At 45.5% G+C, this 12,305-nt stretch overlaps 1 protein-coding gene across 2 annotated transcripts in view; it reads left to right on the plus strand.

Moving 5' to 3' along the window:
• Window positions 1–2,370: 2,370 nt before the first annotated feature.
• The window catches only part of VTI1B (vesicle transport through interaction with t-SNAREs 1B), a 77,587-nt gene continuing 67,652 nt past the window's right edge, over window positions 2,371–12,305 (plus strand). The window contains exon 1 of one of the 2 annotated variants that reach the window (XM_040333165.1): window positions 2,371–2,597. In XM_040333165.1, coding sequence (XP_040189099.1) covers window positions 2,501–2,597 — 97 coding nt within the window. In that variant the 5' untranslated portion in view covers window positions 2,371–2,500. The remainder of the gene's footprint in view (window positions 2,598–12,305) is intronic. The other variant, XM_040333164.1, reaches the window with a different exon arrangement.

Below are 12,305 nucleotides of genomic sequence, written 5' to 3' on the forward strand. Positions count from 1 at the left end.
ACAACCACTTTAACCACTTAACCCCCGGACCAGAGCACTTTTTGCGATTCGTCACTGCATCGCTTTAACTGACAATTGCACGGTCGTGCGACTTGGCTCCCAAACAAATTGGCGTCCTTTTGGTGGTATTTGATCACCTCTGCGGTTTTTAGTTTTTGCACTATAAACAAAAATAGAGCGACAATTTTGAAAAAAAATAATATTTTTTACTTTTTGCTATAATAAATATCCCCAAAAAATATATATATATATATGTATATATATAAAAAAAAAATCCTCAGTTTAGGCCAATACGTATTCTTCTACCAATTTTTCGTAAAAAAAATCGCAATAAGCGTTTATTGATTGGAAAAGTTATAGCATTTACAAAATAGGGGGTAGTTTTATGGCATTTTTATTAATATTTTTTTTTACTAGTAATGGTGGCGATCAGCGATTTTTTTTCGGTACTGCGACATTGTGACACATTTTTGGGACCATTGGCATTTTTATTGCGATCAGTGCTATAAAAATGCATTGGATTACTATATAAATGCCACTGGCAGGGAAGGGGTTAAGACTAGGGGGCGGGGAAGGGGTTAAGTATGTTCCCTGGGTGTGTTCTAACTGTAGGGGGGGTGGACTCACTAGGGGAAATGACTGATCGCTGTTCATACATTGTATGAACAGACAATCAGGCATTTCTCCCCCTGACAGGACCGGGAGCTGTGTGTTTACACACAAAGCTCCCGGTCCTCGCTCTGTAACGAGCGATCGCAGGTGCTCGGCGGCGATCACGCGCACGGGAGTCGGGGGCGAGCGGGGGGCGCATGCCCCTTATGGCTGCTCGGCGAGATGACGTATAGCTACGTGATCTCGCCCAGCAGAGCCGACCTGCCGCCGTATAACTGCGGCGGCTGGTCGGCAAGCAGTTAACCTACAGGTAGTCCTAGATTAAAGCTTACCTGTAGGTACAAGAAATGTCTCCCAAACCTAAAAGGTTTAGGAGATATTTGCAAAAAATTGCAGCACCGATGTCTGCGGCGAATGCGCCACAGACATCAGGCGCAGGCGCACTGAGCATGCCGCTACTAACATACAAAGGAAAATAGCCGCTGCTCCAGGTGTATGATGATAACCTGAGGTGGAATGTCTCGTAAAGTGCCAGCCCCAGCCCGCCTCCGTGGGAAACTTGTAAGAATAAAAATGGCTGCATATCCAGGAATTCCGATTGCCTTTTATTGTTCAAAGTGATAACACCAAAGACACCAACACGAGGTCACGTAGACGTGTTTCACACAAACATCTTGTGCTTAATCATGCCGTTAGTGGCGGCTCCCGCGCGCATTCGCGGGAGTGACGCCATCGCTGCTCCGGCCAGTCACAGCGCCGGAGCAACGATACCCGGGAGTCACTCAATAATGAGGAGGCGAACAAGGGTTGCTTCGGGGGCTTCGATCTCTGGTAAGTAATTTATAATGAGCTAGTGTGCTATGCATACTAGCTCATTATACCTTTGTCGTGCAGGTTGTCTTTTTTATTTTATTTTTTGACAAGTGGGTTTATTTTCTCTTTAAGTGGTTAAAGTATGAAGCTTGGTACACACTGGTGCGATGCGGGAAACCCTACGATTCAGACTGAGATCTGCGAACCGGATTGGATTGGATTGTAGTGCGAACTGTGAAATGGTGCAGGAATCAGATCGCATAGGTATGAACACCCATGCCATCCGATTCCAGTGTGTACCAAAAAGAGGGTCCTACACCATTTTGGGGCAAATGCGATTTCAGCCATACAATTTGTATGGCTGAAATCGTATCGCATAGACATCGCATGTGATCCGCACAGCAATGCGGTGCACATCCCATGCGATGTCTGGAATTGCACTGGTGTGAACCTAGACTTATGGTACTGAAAACTGAAAACAAAAGCCTGGACAGGAAGGGGGGTTTACATGGCTATCTTCAAGTTTTCAGCCCTAAAATGTCATTATAGTATGTGAGCAAAAAAAATGGGAAAATGTCTCTAGCAGCAGCAGAAGGAATAGAATGCCTGGCATCTTCTTCAAGGGGAGGAACAAAATTGTCATCGTTAGTGATCAGCTGGAGGAAGGAATGCCTGTGATAAGTGGGAAAAAAAAGACCCGGTGTTTGATTTCAGTGGTTGGGGGAAATGTTTGGTATTAGCAGTCAGTAGGAGGATGAAAGGGTTCGGTGTCAGTCATCATCAGGAGGAAGAACATGTCCCGGTGTCAGTGGGACGAACAATATCCCCGGAGTCAGCTGACACACCAAATTGCCGCATTCAGTAATGTAATCAAGCTTCTGACAGAGAGGGGGCGCTGTGTTAAACTGGAGTTCCTAGCGTCTACTCGTTTATCTTACAGAAAAGACGCTAGTGAGCGGTCATGTGGTACAACTGAGGCACTGTCACGTGAGCGCGACATGGTCACGTGAGATTTTCGGATATCGCTGTAAGAACACAAACAAATCGATGTGTTTGATTAGACCCATTTCCTCCAATGTCTTCCGAACACTTTGAGGCCATTCACGATTCTTTTAGGGTTCATTATGAACATTTGCAGAAGTTTCCCGAGAAGCTGAAGAATCTCCATGGAGGTAAATATACATTTATTGGGAGCAATGTGTAAAGATGTCAGAGAAAACATGTCTAGGAAGTGATTGGTTACTCTCTGTGGGTGCAAATGTATTTCATACCATAATGATCGGGCTGATCGGATAGTTTCTGCTTGCTGTTTCCTTGTATTTATACTGTTTTAACATATGTGCTTACTATCTAGTGCTATTACTTCAGTGCCCCTTTATGTATTATCAGCAGGTGTCCTGTGGGTGACACAGACCTGTGATTTTTAGTTCACATGAGCTGCTGACCGCTTGGCATTCTTCCACTGCGTTTGCCTGCACTAGAAGAATGCCAGTCACTGCTAGAATATGCGCCGTTGTTTTCTGTGTGCCCTGTTCCTGCTGCAATGTAGCCCAGAGTTGCAATAATATGCAGACGTGCTACGTTTTATCTAGGGTTGTCCTGATACCACTTTTTTAAGTACTCGCCCATACCAATGCTTTTTTTTTTTTAAATCTCATGTGACAGTGGCACATGTGTCAGTAGTTCTTCCTTCCCTTTTTTTAACAGACCTCTGACCTCTCGCCTTTGAGACAGGGAAAGGGACTAGGGATACAGCTTCCCCAGTTCCTTTCTTAGCTGCGCTGAAAATGAATGGAGAGAAGACAGCGGCTCCTATCCATTCATAAACTGAAACATTGTAAACACAGTTTACAATGTTTCAGTTCTGTGAATTGACAGAGTTAATGATCACTGATTCTGTACATTCTGAACAGTAAAGGAGCCAGATTTACCAGCTCCTACCTCCGCTCTCTATCCTGACATATGGAGGGGGTGGAGGAGGAGCACAGAGGGGGAAACTGAAATCGCACCAAGTAGCTTAGGACTTTTTCAAAATTGCGCTGTGAACAGGGACCGTTGAAAGCATTGTGATTTCCATTGTCATGCAATTGTGTTCAAGTCGCATCTGAAATCTCACTAGTGTAAAACAGACCTGTAGACTCTTTTGGCTGTGAAAATGGGTCAGCATGGACACCCTGACCAGTCTGCAGCTACGCAGCCCTTTACATGACAAACTGCGAGGCCCATTTCTCCTTTCAACACATCAACTTTATAGACAATGGGGTAGATTCACGTGGAATGGCGTATGTTTGTTTGTGCGGGCGTAACGTATCCTATTTACGTTACACCTCCGCAACTTTTACAGGCAAGTGCCGTATTCTCAAAAGAAAGTTGCGGCAGCTTAGCGTAAATAGGCCGGCGTAAGCCCGCCTAATTCAAATTGTGAAGAGGTGGGCGTGTGTTATGTAAATTTACCCTGACCCGACGTGATTGACGTTTTTCACGAATGGCGCATGCGCCGTCCGTGGAATTTCCCAGTGTACATTGCTCCAAAGTACGCTGCAAGGACGTATTGGTTTCGACATGAACGTAAATGACGTCCAGCCCCATTCATGGACGACTTACGCAAACAACGTAAATTTTTCAAATTTTGTCGCGGGAACGACGGCCATACTTAACGTTGGTACGCCGCATATATGCCTCATATAGCAGGGGGAACTTTACGCCGGGAAAAGCCTAACATAAACGGCGTATCTGTACTGTGTCGGCCGGGCGTACGTTTGAATTCGTGTATCTAGCTGTTTTACATATTTCTAGGCGTAAATCGGAGTACACGCCCCTAGCGGCCAGCGTAAATATGCAGTTAAGATCCGACGGCGTAAGAGACCTACGCCGGTCGGATCTAATAGAAATCTATGCATAACTGATGCTAAGAATCGGGCGCATAGATACGACCGGCAGGACTCAGAGATACCATGGCGTATCTGGAGATACGCCATCGTATCTCCTTTGTGAATCTACCCCAATATGTTTACTTGCGTCCTACTGACTTTCAGATGTCATTGTAACAACTTACCGTATTTTCCGGCATGTAAGACAACCCTTTATCTTAAAAAATAGCCCCCAAAAATGGGGGGGCATCTTATACGCTGTTATAAAATGCCGCTGCTGGATGTGCGATAATACTGTATGTAGCTTTGGCTACATACAGTATACCGTGCTGAGCCAATCACGGCGAGCAATGTATTCTATTAATGAATACAAAGCCTGCTTGGCAGATGTTGTAACATCATTAGTCCGCACCTCTGACTCTCAAAGCCAATCCCAGCAGGCTTTGTAATCGTTAACCACTTCCCTACCGTAGGATGTCATATGAAGTCCTGTACTTTAGGGGGACATATCTGAATGATGGCAGGGCTGTGGAGTCGGAGTCGAGGAGTCGGGGGAAATTTTGGGTACCTGGAGTCGGCAAACAATGCACCGACTCCGACTCCGACTCCTACTAAATTTAGATTGTAATTAAGAAAAAAAAAAGCAAGTTTAAATGTCCCAATTCACAAAAAGTTATAATTAATGACTTCTCTACTGTAAGAATAAAGACCAATGCATGCAGTGCCTCACGTAACCGCAAAACGAACACGTTAAGTGACCGTGAAGAAGCATGCTTTTCATGTGCTTCACTATATGGCACGCAACGCACAATTAGGAGCTGCAATACTTATACTTTCCATAGTGTTGTGTTCTGCTTTTACAGGGAACGCATGTTAGAGAACCAGTAAGTGTCCAAATAAAAAAATTCCAACAGGAGTTTTATAAAGCACTAAAAGAAGTTGAAAAGTATGATCGCTCATCAAAACTTACTGTTGAAGAAGCCATCCTTGTTTATCCAGAGATCGTTAGTGATGTGGCCAGAATAGTTACTGCAATGCCACCCACCCAAGTCAGTGTCGAAAGATTATTTTCAGCCCTAAAAATAATAAAGTCTGACTTAAGAGCCTCTATGAAAGAGGATCTGGCAGAGGCAATTCTCTTCCTTAGAACTCTACATTGAATTGATTTGCATTTGCTAAGCCTATAACTACATTTCAAGATTAATATAAACCATTTCTAGGTTTTGCAGATTTTGTTTTTGGTTCATTATAGATAAGCTTTGTTTTTGTTCTAAAACAACCAAATAATGTGGTTTGTATTTTTGAACTGGTAAAGATCCTGTTCCTGATGTTTATGCCTGCTGCTACTATCCAGTCACTTGATTGTTTTCATTGTGTTTGTCTTTTGCTTAAACTGTGCAATACAGTAGACTGTTGGCTTCCCAGCCAGTAGTCCTGTGGTAGGTTGCGTTTCTTTCCCTCAAGGAATGTATGAAATACATTTGCATATTAATACAGAGGAGTCGGAGTCAGGGAGTCGGAAGTACATAAAACTGAGGAGTCGGAGTCGGAACATTTATCTACCGACTTCACAGCCCTGCCTGCAGCTACAGGCATCATTCAGATATCCTTCTTTTCAGGCGGCAATTCTGCGCACCATAAAAACTATCATATTGGCGGCTCCGCAGCTTTATCGTTCTTATAGGCCATCCGATGCGTCTCCGGGCTCTCTCGTGTCATCAAAGGCCAAGAGAACGAATCGGCCGCCACCGGATGAGGAGGATAGAGATTTCCAGTGATTAGATGGTCTCTATGACCGTCGGAGGCCCGGGCGTGACGTTATGACGTCACGCCTGGGTACCCGGAAGTAAACAAAGCTGTAGTCTAGGCTGAAAGCATAAGATCTGTGAATTATTTTTTTCACAATCCCATGCTTTCCAGCCTGGAGGAGAGATGCGGGGTCTTATTGAACCCGCATCTCTCCATAAAGAGGACCTGTCACACACTATTCCTATTACAAGGGATGTTTACATTCTTTGTAATAGGAATAAAAGTGATAAAAATAAATTAAAACACCCCTGTACCCAGTAGCTCATGCTTGGAAGCAAAAGCGCACGTAAGTACCGCCCACATATGTAAACGCCATTGAAACCACACATGTGAGGTATTGCTGCGTGCATTAGAGTGAGAGCAACAATTCTAGCACTAGACCTCCTCTGTAACTCTAAACTGGTAACCTGTAAAAAAAAAAATGAAAGCGTCACCTATGGGGATTTTTAAGTACCGAAGTTTGGCGCCATTCCACGAGTGTGCGTAATTTTAAAGTGTGACAATTTAGGTATCTATTTACTCGGCGTAACATCATCTTTCACATTATACAATTGGGCTAACTTTACTGTTTTGTTATTTTTTAATTCATGAAACCCTTTTTTTTTTTTCAAAATAAAGGCGTTTGAAAAATTATTGAGCAAATACTGTGCGAGATAAAAAGTTGCAATGACCACCACTTTATTCCCTAGAGTGTCTGCTAAAAAAAATATATATAATGTTTGGGGGTTCTGAGTAATTTTCTAGCAAAAAAATTATGATTTTTACATGAAGGAGAGAAGTGGCAGAATAGGCCCGGTATGGAAGCTGTTAATAGAATACATTGCTCGCCGTGATTGGCTCAGCGCGGTATACTGTAAAAAGTATGTTTCCCAATGCGCTGATCGCATCCATCTCGTGTGGACAAAATCATGCCTGTTCCGGCTGTTCTCACCTCCTGTTCCTTCCATGGCCATCTCGCCATCCACCACCGGAGCTTTGGTTTGAAGCACCTGACCCTCCATCTGGCTCTGCACACATTGGTTCTCCCCCTACAGTGGATTTTTTCGGGCACATGAGGTATTTACACAAAGCCGATGATCAAGTTGCACAGACTTATTATTGCTGTTTCAGTATGTTACCGAAGCTACTAGACGGACCAGTCAGAAGGGAGTCGTCTTATACGGCGAGTGTATCCCTAAACCAACATTTTAGCTGGAATGTTAGGGGGTCGTCTTATACGCCCAGTTGCCTTATACACCGGCAAATATGGTAATCAATGTTAATCACCTAACCTGTTAGTGCTCACAGTTGTTTGGTGTGCAGAAAAGCATATGGAGTGTTTTATTTTATTTTTTTAAATGTATTTTGTCTTGTTTACGTGTCTTAAAGCTGAACTCTGACCAAAACCTATGTTTACACAGTTGCACTTTAAAAATAAATGGCTCAGCAGCCCCAACATTTTCAGTAAATGCAAGGTGCCCTGTGATTGGAGGAGGGAAGATTGTGACTTTCAACCATACCTCCTTCAATCACAGAAACGTTTGTGAATGGCGGGGAGGCAAAGTGAGTGACCTGCAATGATCTTTTTCCCTGGTTCCCTGGTTCAGTTCAGTACTGACTGCTCTGTGCTTGGTTAATGAAAGTATGAGTTTTAAACAATGAAGCAGCAGCTAGACCTGGGACGAGCAGCTTTAACCACTTAAGCCCCGGACCAATATGCAGCTTAATGCCCAGAGGTGTTTTTACAATTTGGCACTGCGCTGCTTTAACTGGTAATTGCGCGGTCATGCAATATTGTACCGAAACGAAACTTGCGTCCTTTTCTTCCTACAAATAGAGCTTTCTTTTGATGGTATTTGATTGCCTCTGCGATTTTTATTGTTTGCGATATAAACGGAAAAAGACCGTCAATTTTGAAAAAAATTGATTTTTCTTAAAACAAAAAGTAAAAAATATCGAATAAACAAAATTTTAGTCAAACATTTAGGCCAAAATGTATTCAGCCACATGTCTTTAGTAAAAAAAATCGCAATAAGCGTATATTTATTGGTTTTCGCAAAAGTTATAGAGTCTACAAACTAGGGTACATTTTCTGGAATTTACACAGCTTTTATTTTATGACTGCCCATCTCATTTCTTAAGGTGCTAAAATGGCAGGGCAGTACAAAACCCCCCCAATGACCCCATTTTGGAAAGTAGACACCCCAAGGAAACTGCTGAGAGGCATGTTGAGTCCATTGAATATTTTTTTTTTTTCTCCCAAGTGATTGAATAATGACAAAAAAGTTGTCACTAAATGATATATTGCTCACACATGCCATGGTTATATGTGGAATTGCACCCCAAAATACATTCTGCTGCTTCTCCTGAGTACGGGGATACCACATGTGTGGGACTTTTTGGGAGCCTAGCCACGTACGGGGCCCCAAAAACCAAGCACCGCCTTCAGCATTTCTAAGGGCGCAAATTTTTGATTTCACTCCTCACTACCTATCAAGGTTTCGAAGGCCATAAAATGCCAAAATAGCACAAAACCCCCCCAAATGACCCCATTTTGGAAAGTAGACACCCCAAGCTATTTGCTGAGAGGCATGTCGAGTCCATGGAATATTTTCTATTTCGACACAAGTTGCGAGAATATGACAAACTGATTTTTTTTTGCACAAAGTTGTCACTAAATGATATATTGCTCACACATGCCATGGTTATATGTGGAATTGCACCCCACAATACATTCTGCTGCTTCTCCTGAGTACGGGGATACCACATGTGTGGGACTTTTTGTGAGCCTAGCCGCGTACGGGGCCCCGAAAACCAAGCACCGCCTTCAAGATTTCTAACGGCATACAATTTTGATTTCCCTCCTCACTAGCTATCACTACCTATTACTGTTTTGAAGGCCATAAAATGCCAAGATGGCACACAACCCCCCCAAATGACCCCATTTTGGAAAGAAGACACCCCAAGCTATTTGATGAGAGGCATGTTGAGTAGAGGTCGACCGATATATCGGTCGGCCGATATATCGGCCGATATTTGACCGTTTTTAAGAGATCGGCATCGGCCGATTATTGTAAAAAAATCGGCCGATTTTCGGCTGCCACACTAAGTCCCGCTCCACCTACAGCGGCACAAGAAATGAATCCCTCAGCCACGCTGCTGGTAGTCTGCGCGCCGGCCCCGCCCCCCCTTTACCTCGGCGGGCTGTAGCAGAAAGCAAACATGTCACAAGCCCGAGCAGCTGCAGTAGTTGTCTGTGCGGAGATCACACTTGTAATGCTTCCTGCATGCTGGGACGGTGGCGGGATTACTGAACATGGGCTCTAGGCTACAGCTCCAGCCGTAGCCTAGAGCCCATGTTCAGTAATCTCGCCACCGTCCCAGCATGCAGGAAGCTTTTGTGATCTCTTCGCACAGACAACTACTGCAGCTGCCGAGGTAGGGGGGCGGGGCCGGCGCGCAGGCTGAGGCTACCAGCAGCGTGGCTGAGGGATTCATTTCTCGTGCTGCTGGAGGCTGGCAGCCTGATACTGGGGTAATGTACAGTATTCATATTATCTATGATAGGTGCCTCGGCTCTCTAGTGATAGTACTCTACTCACGTGGGAGCTCACAGGTGTCATCCAATGGGCAGTGCTGGAGGGAACAGTGTGTACATGTCAGAGCACACCCCTCTCCTGTATACAAACTCATATACATACTCCTGTATACACACACATTTTATATATATCCATCCCCCACCCACGGCCAGCTCCATCCATCCATCCCCCTCTACAAAGCATCTCGCACCCACGGCCAGCTCCATCCATCCACCCCCCTCTACAAAGCATCTCCCACCCACGGCCAGCTCCATCCTTCCACCCCCCTCTACAAAGCATCTCCCACCCACGGCCAGCTCCATCCATCCACCCCCCTCTACAAAGCATCTCCCACCCACGGCCAGCTCCATCCATCCACCCCCCTCTACAAAGCATCTCCCACCCACGGCCAGCTCCATCCATCCACCCCCCTCTACAAAGCATCTCCCACCCACGGCCAGCTCCATCCATCCACCCCCCTCTACAAAGCATCTCCCACCCACGGCCAGCTCCATCCATCTCCCCCTCCACAATGCATTCCCCACCCACGGCCAGCTCCATCCATCCATCCCCCTCCACAACGCATCACTCACAGCCAGCTCCATCCATCCACAGCCAGCACCATCCATCCACCCCCCTCCCTCCATCCACAGCCAGCACCATCCATCGACCCCCCTCCCTCCATCCACAGCCAGCACCATCCATCTCTTCCCCTCCACAATGCATCCCCCACCCACGGCCAGCTCCATCCATCCATCCATCCCCCTCCACAATGCATCCCCCACCCACGGCCAGCTCCATCAATCCACCCCCTTCCCTCCATCCACAGCCAGCACCATCCATCTCTTCCCCTCCACGGCCAGCAACATCCAGCCATCCCCCTCCACAACGCATCTCCCACCCACGGCCAGCACCATCCATCTATCCCCCTCCACAACGCATCCCCCACCCACGGCCAGCATCATCCATCCCCCTCCACAACACATCCACCGCCAGCAACATCCAGCCATCCCCCTCCACAATGCATCCCCCACCCACGGCCAGCTCCATCCATCCATCCCCCTCCACAATGCATCCCCCACCCACGGCCAGCTCCATCAATCCACCCCCTTCCCCTTCCCTCCATCCACAGCCAGCACCATCCATCTCTTCCCCTCCACGGCCAGCAACATCCAGCCATCCCCCTCCACAACGCATCTCCCACCCACGGCCAGCACCATCCATCTATCCCCCTCCACAACGCATCCCCCACCCACGGCCAGCATCATCCATCCCCCTCCACAACACATCCACCGCCAGCAACATCCAGCCATCCCCCTCCACAATGCATCCCCCACGCACAGCCAGCACCATCTTTCCCCCTCCACAGCGCATCTCCCACCCACGCCCAGCACCATCCATCCTCCTCCACAATGCATCCCAATCCAAAAATCGGCCCAAAATATCGGCCGCAAAAATCGGCATCATATATCGGCCATCGGCTGCCCCGATTTCGAAATATCGGCATCGGCATCGGCCAGAGAAAAACCCATATCGGTCGACCTCTAATGTTGAGTCCATGGAATATTTAATTTTTGTTGCCCCAAGTAATTGAATAATGACAAAAAAAAATAATATATAAAATATTCCATGGACTCGACATGCCTCTCAGCAAATAGCTTGGGGTGTCTACTTTCCAAAATGGGGTCATTTGGTTTTTTTTTGTGCTATTTTGGCATTTTATGGCCTTCGAAAACTGTGATAGGTAGTGAGGAGTGAAATCAAAAATGTACACCCTTAGAAAGCCTGAAGGCGGTGATTGGTTTTTGGGGTCCCGTACGCGGCTAGGCTCCCAAAAAGTCTCACACATGTGGTATCGCCGTACTCAGGAGAAGCAGCAGAATGTATTTTGGGGTGTAATTTCACATATGCCAATGGCATGTTTGAGCAATATATCATTTAGTGACAACTTTGCGCAAAAAAATAAAATAAAAAAAAAAATATTTATTTTTCCCGCAACTTGGGTCAAAATATAAAATATTCCATGGACTCGCGATGCCTCTCAGCAAATAGCTTGGGGTGTCTACTTTCCAAAATGGGGTCATTGGGGGGGGTTTTGAATTGTCCTGGCATTTTATGCACAACATTTAGAAGCTTATGTCGCACATCACCCACCCTTCTAACCACTTAAAAAAAAAGCCCTTTCTGACACTGTTTGTTTACATAAATTTTTTATTTTTTTTGCAAGAAAGTTAAGTTGAACCCCCAAACATTATATATTTTTTTTAAAGCAAAGGCCCTACAGATTAAAATGGTGGGTGTTGCAATTTTTTTTTCCACACAGTATTTGCGCAGCGTTTTTTCAAACGCATTTTTTTGGGAAAAAATACACTTTTTTTTATTTTAAAGCACTAAAACACTATATTGCCCAAATTATTGATGAAATAAAAATGATGATCTTAGGCCGAGTACATGGATACCAAACACGACATACTTTAAAATTGCGCAGTGGCGACAAACTACATACATTTTTAAAAGCCTTTACAGGTTACCACATTAGATTTACAGAGTAGGTCTACTGCTAAAATGACTGCCCTCGATCTGCCCTTCGCGGTGATACCTCACATGCATGGTGCAATTGATGTTTACATATGACTCCAGACCG

The sequence above is a fragment of the Rana temporaria genome, chromosome 13, assembly GCF_905171775.1.
Source record: "Rana temporaria chromosome 13, aRanTem1.1, whole genome shotgun sequence".
In the NCBI taxonomy this organism is placed as follows: Eukaryota; Metazoa; Chordata; class Amphibia; order Anura; family Ranidae; genus Rana; species Rana temporaria.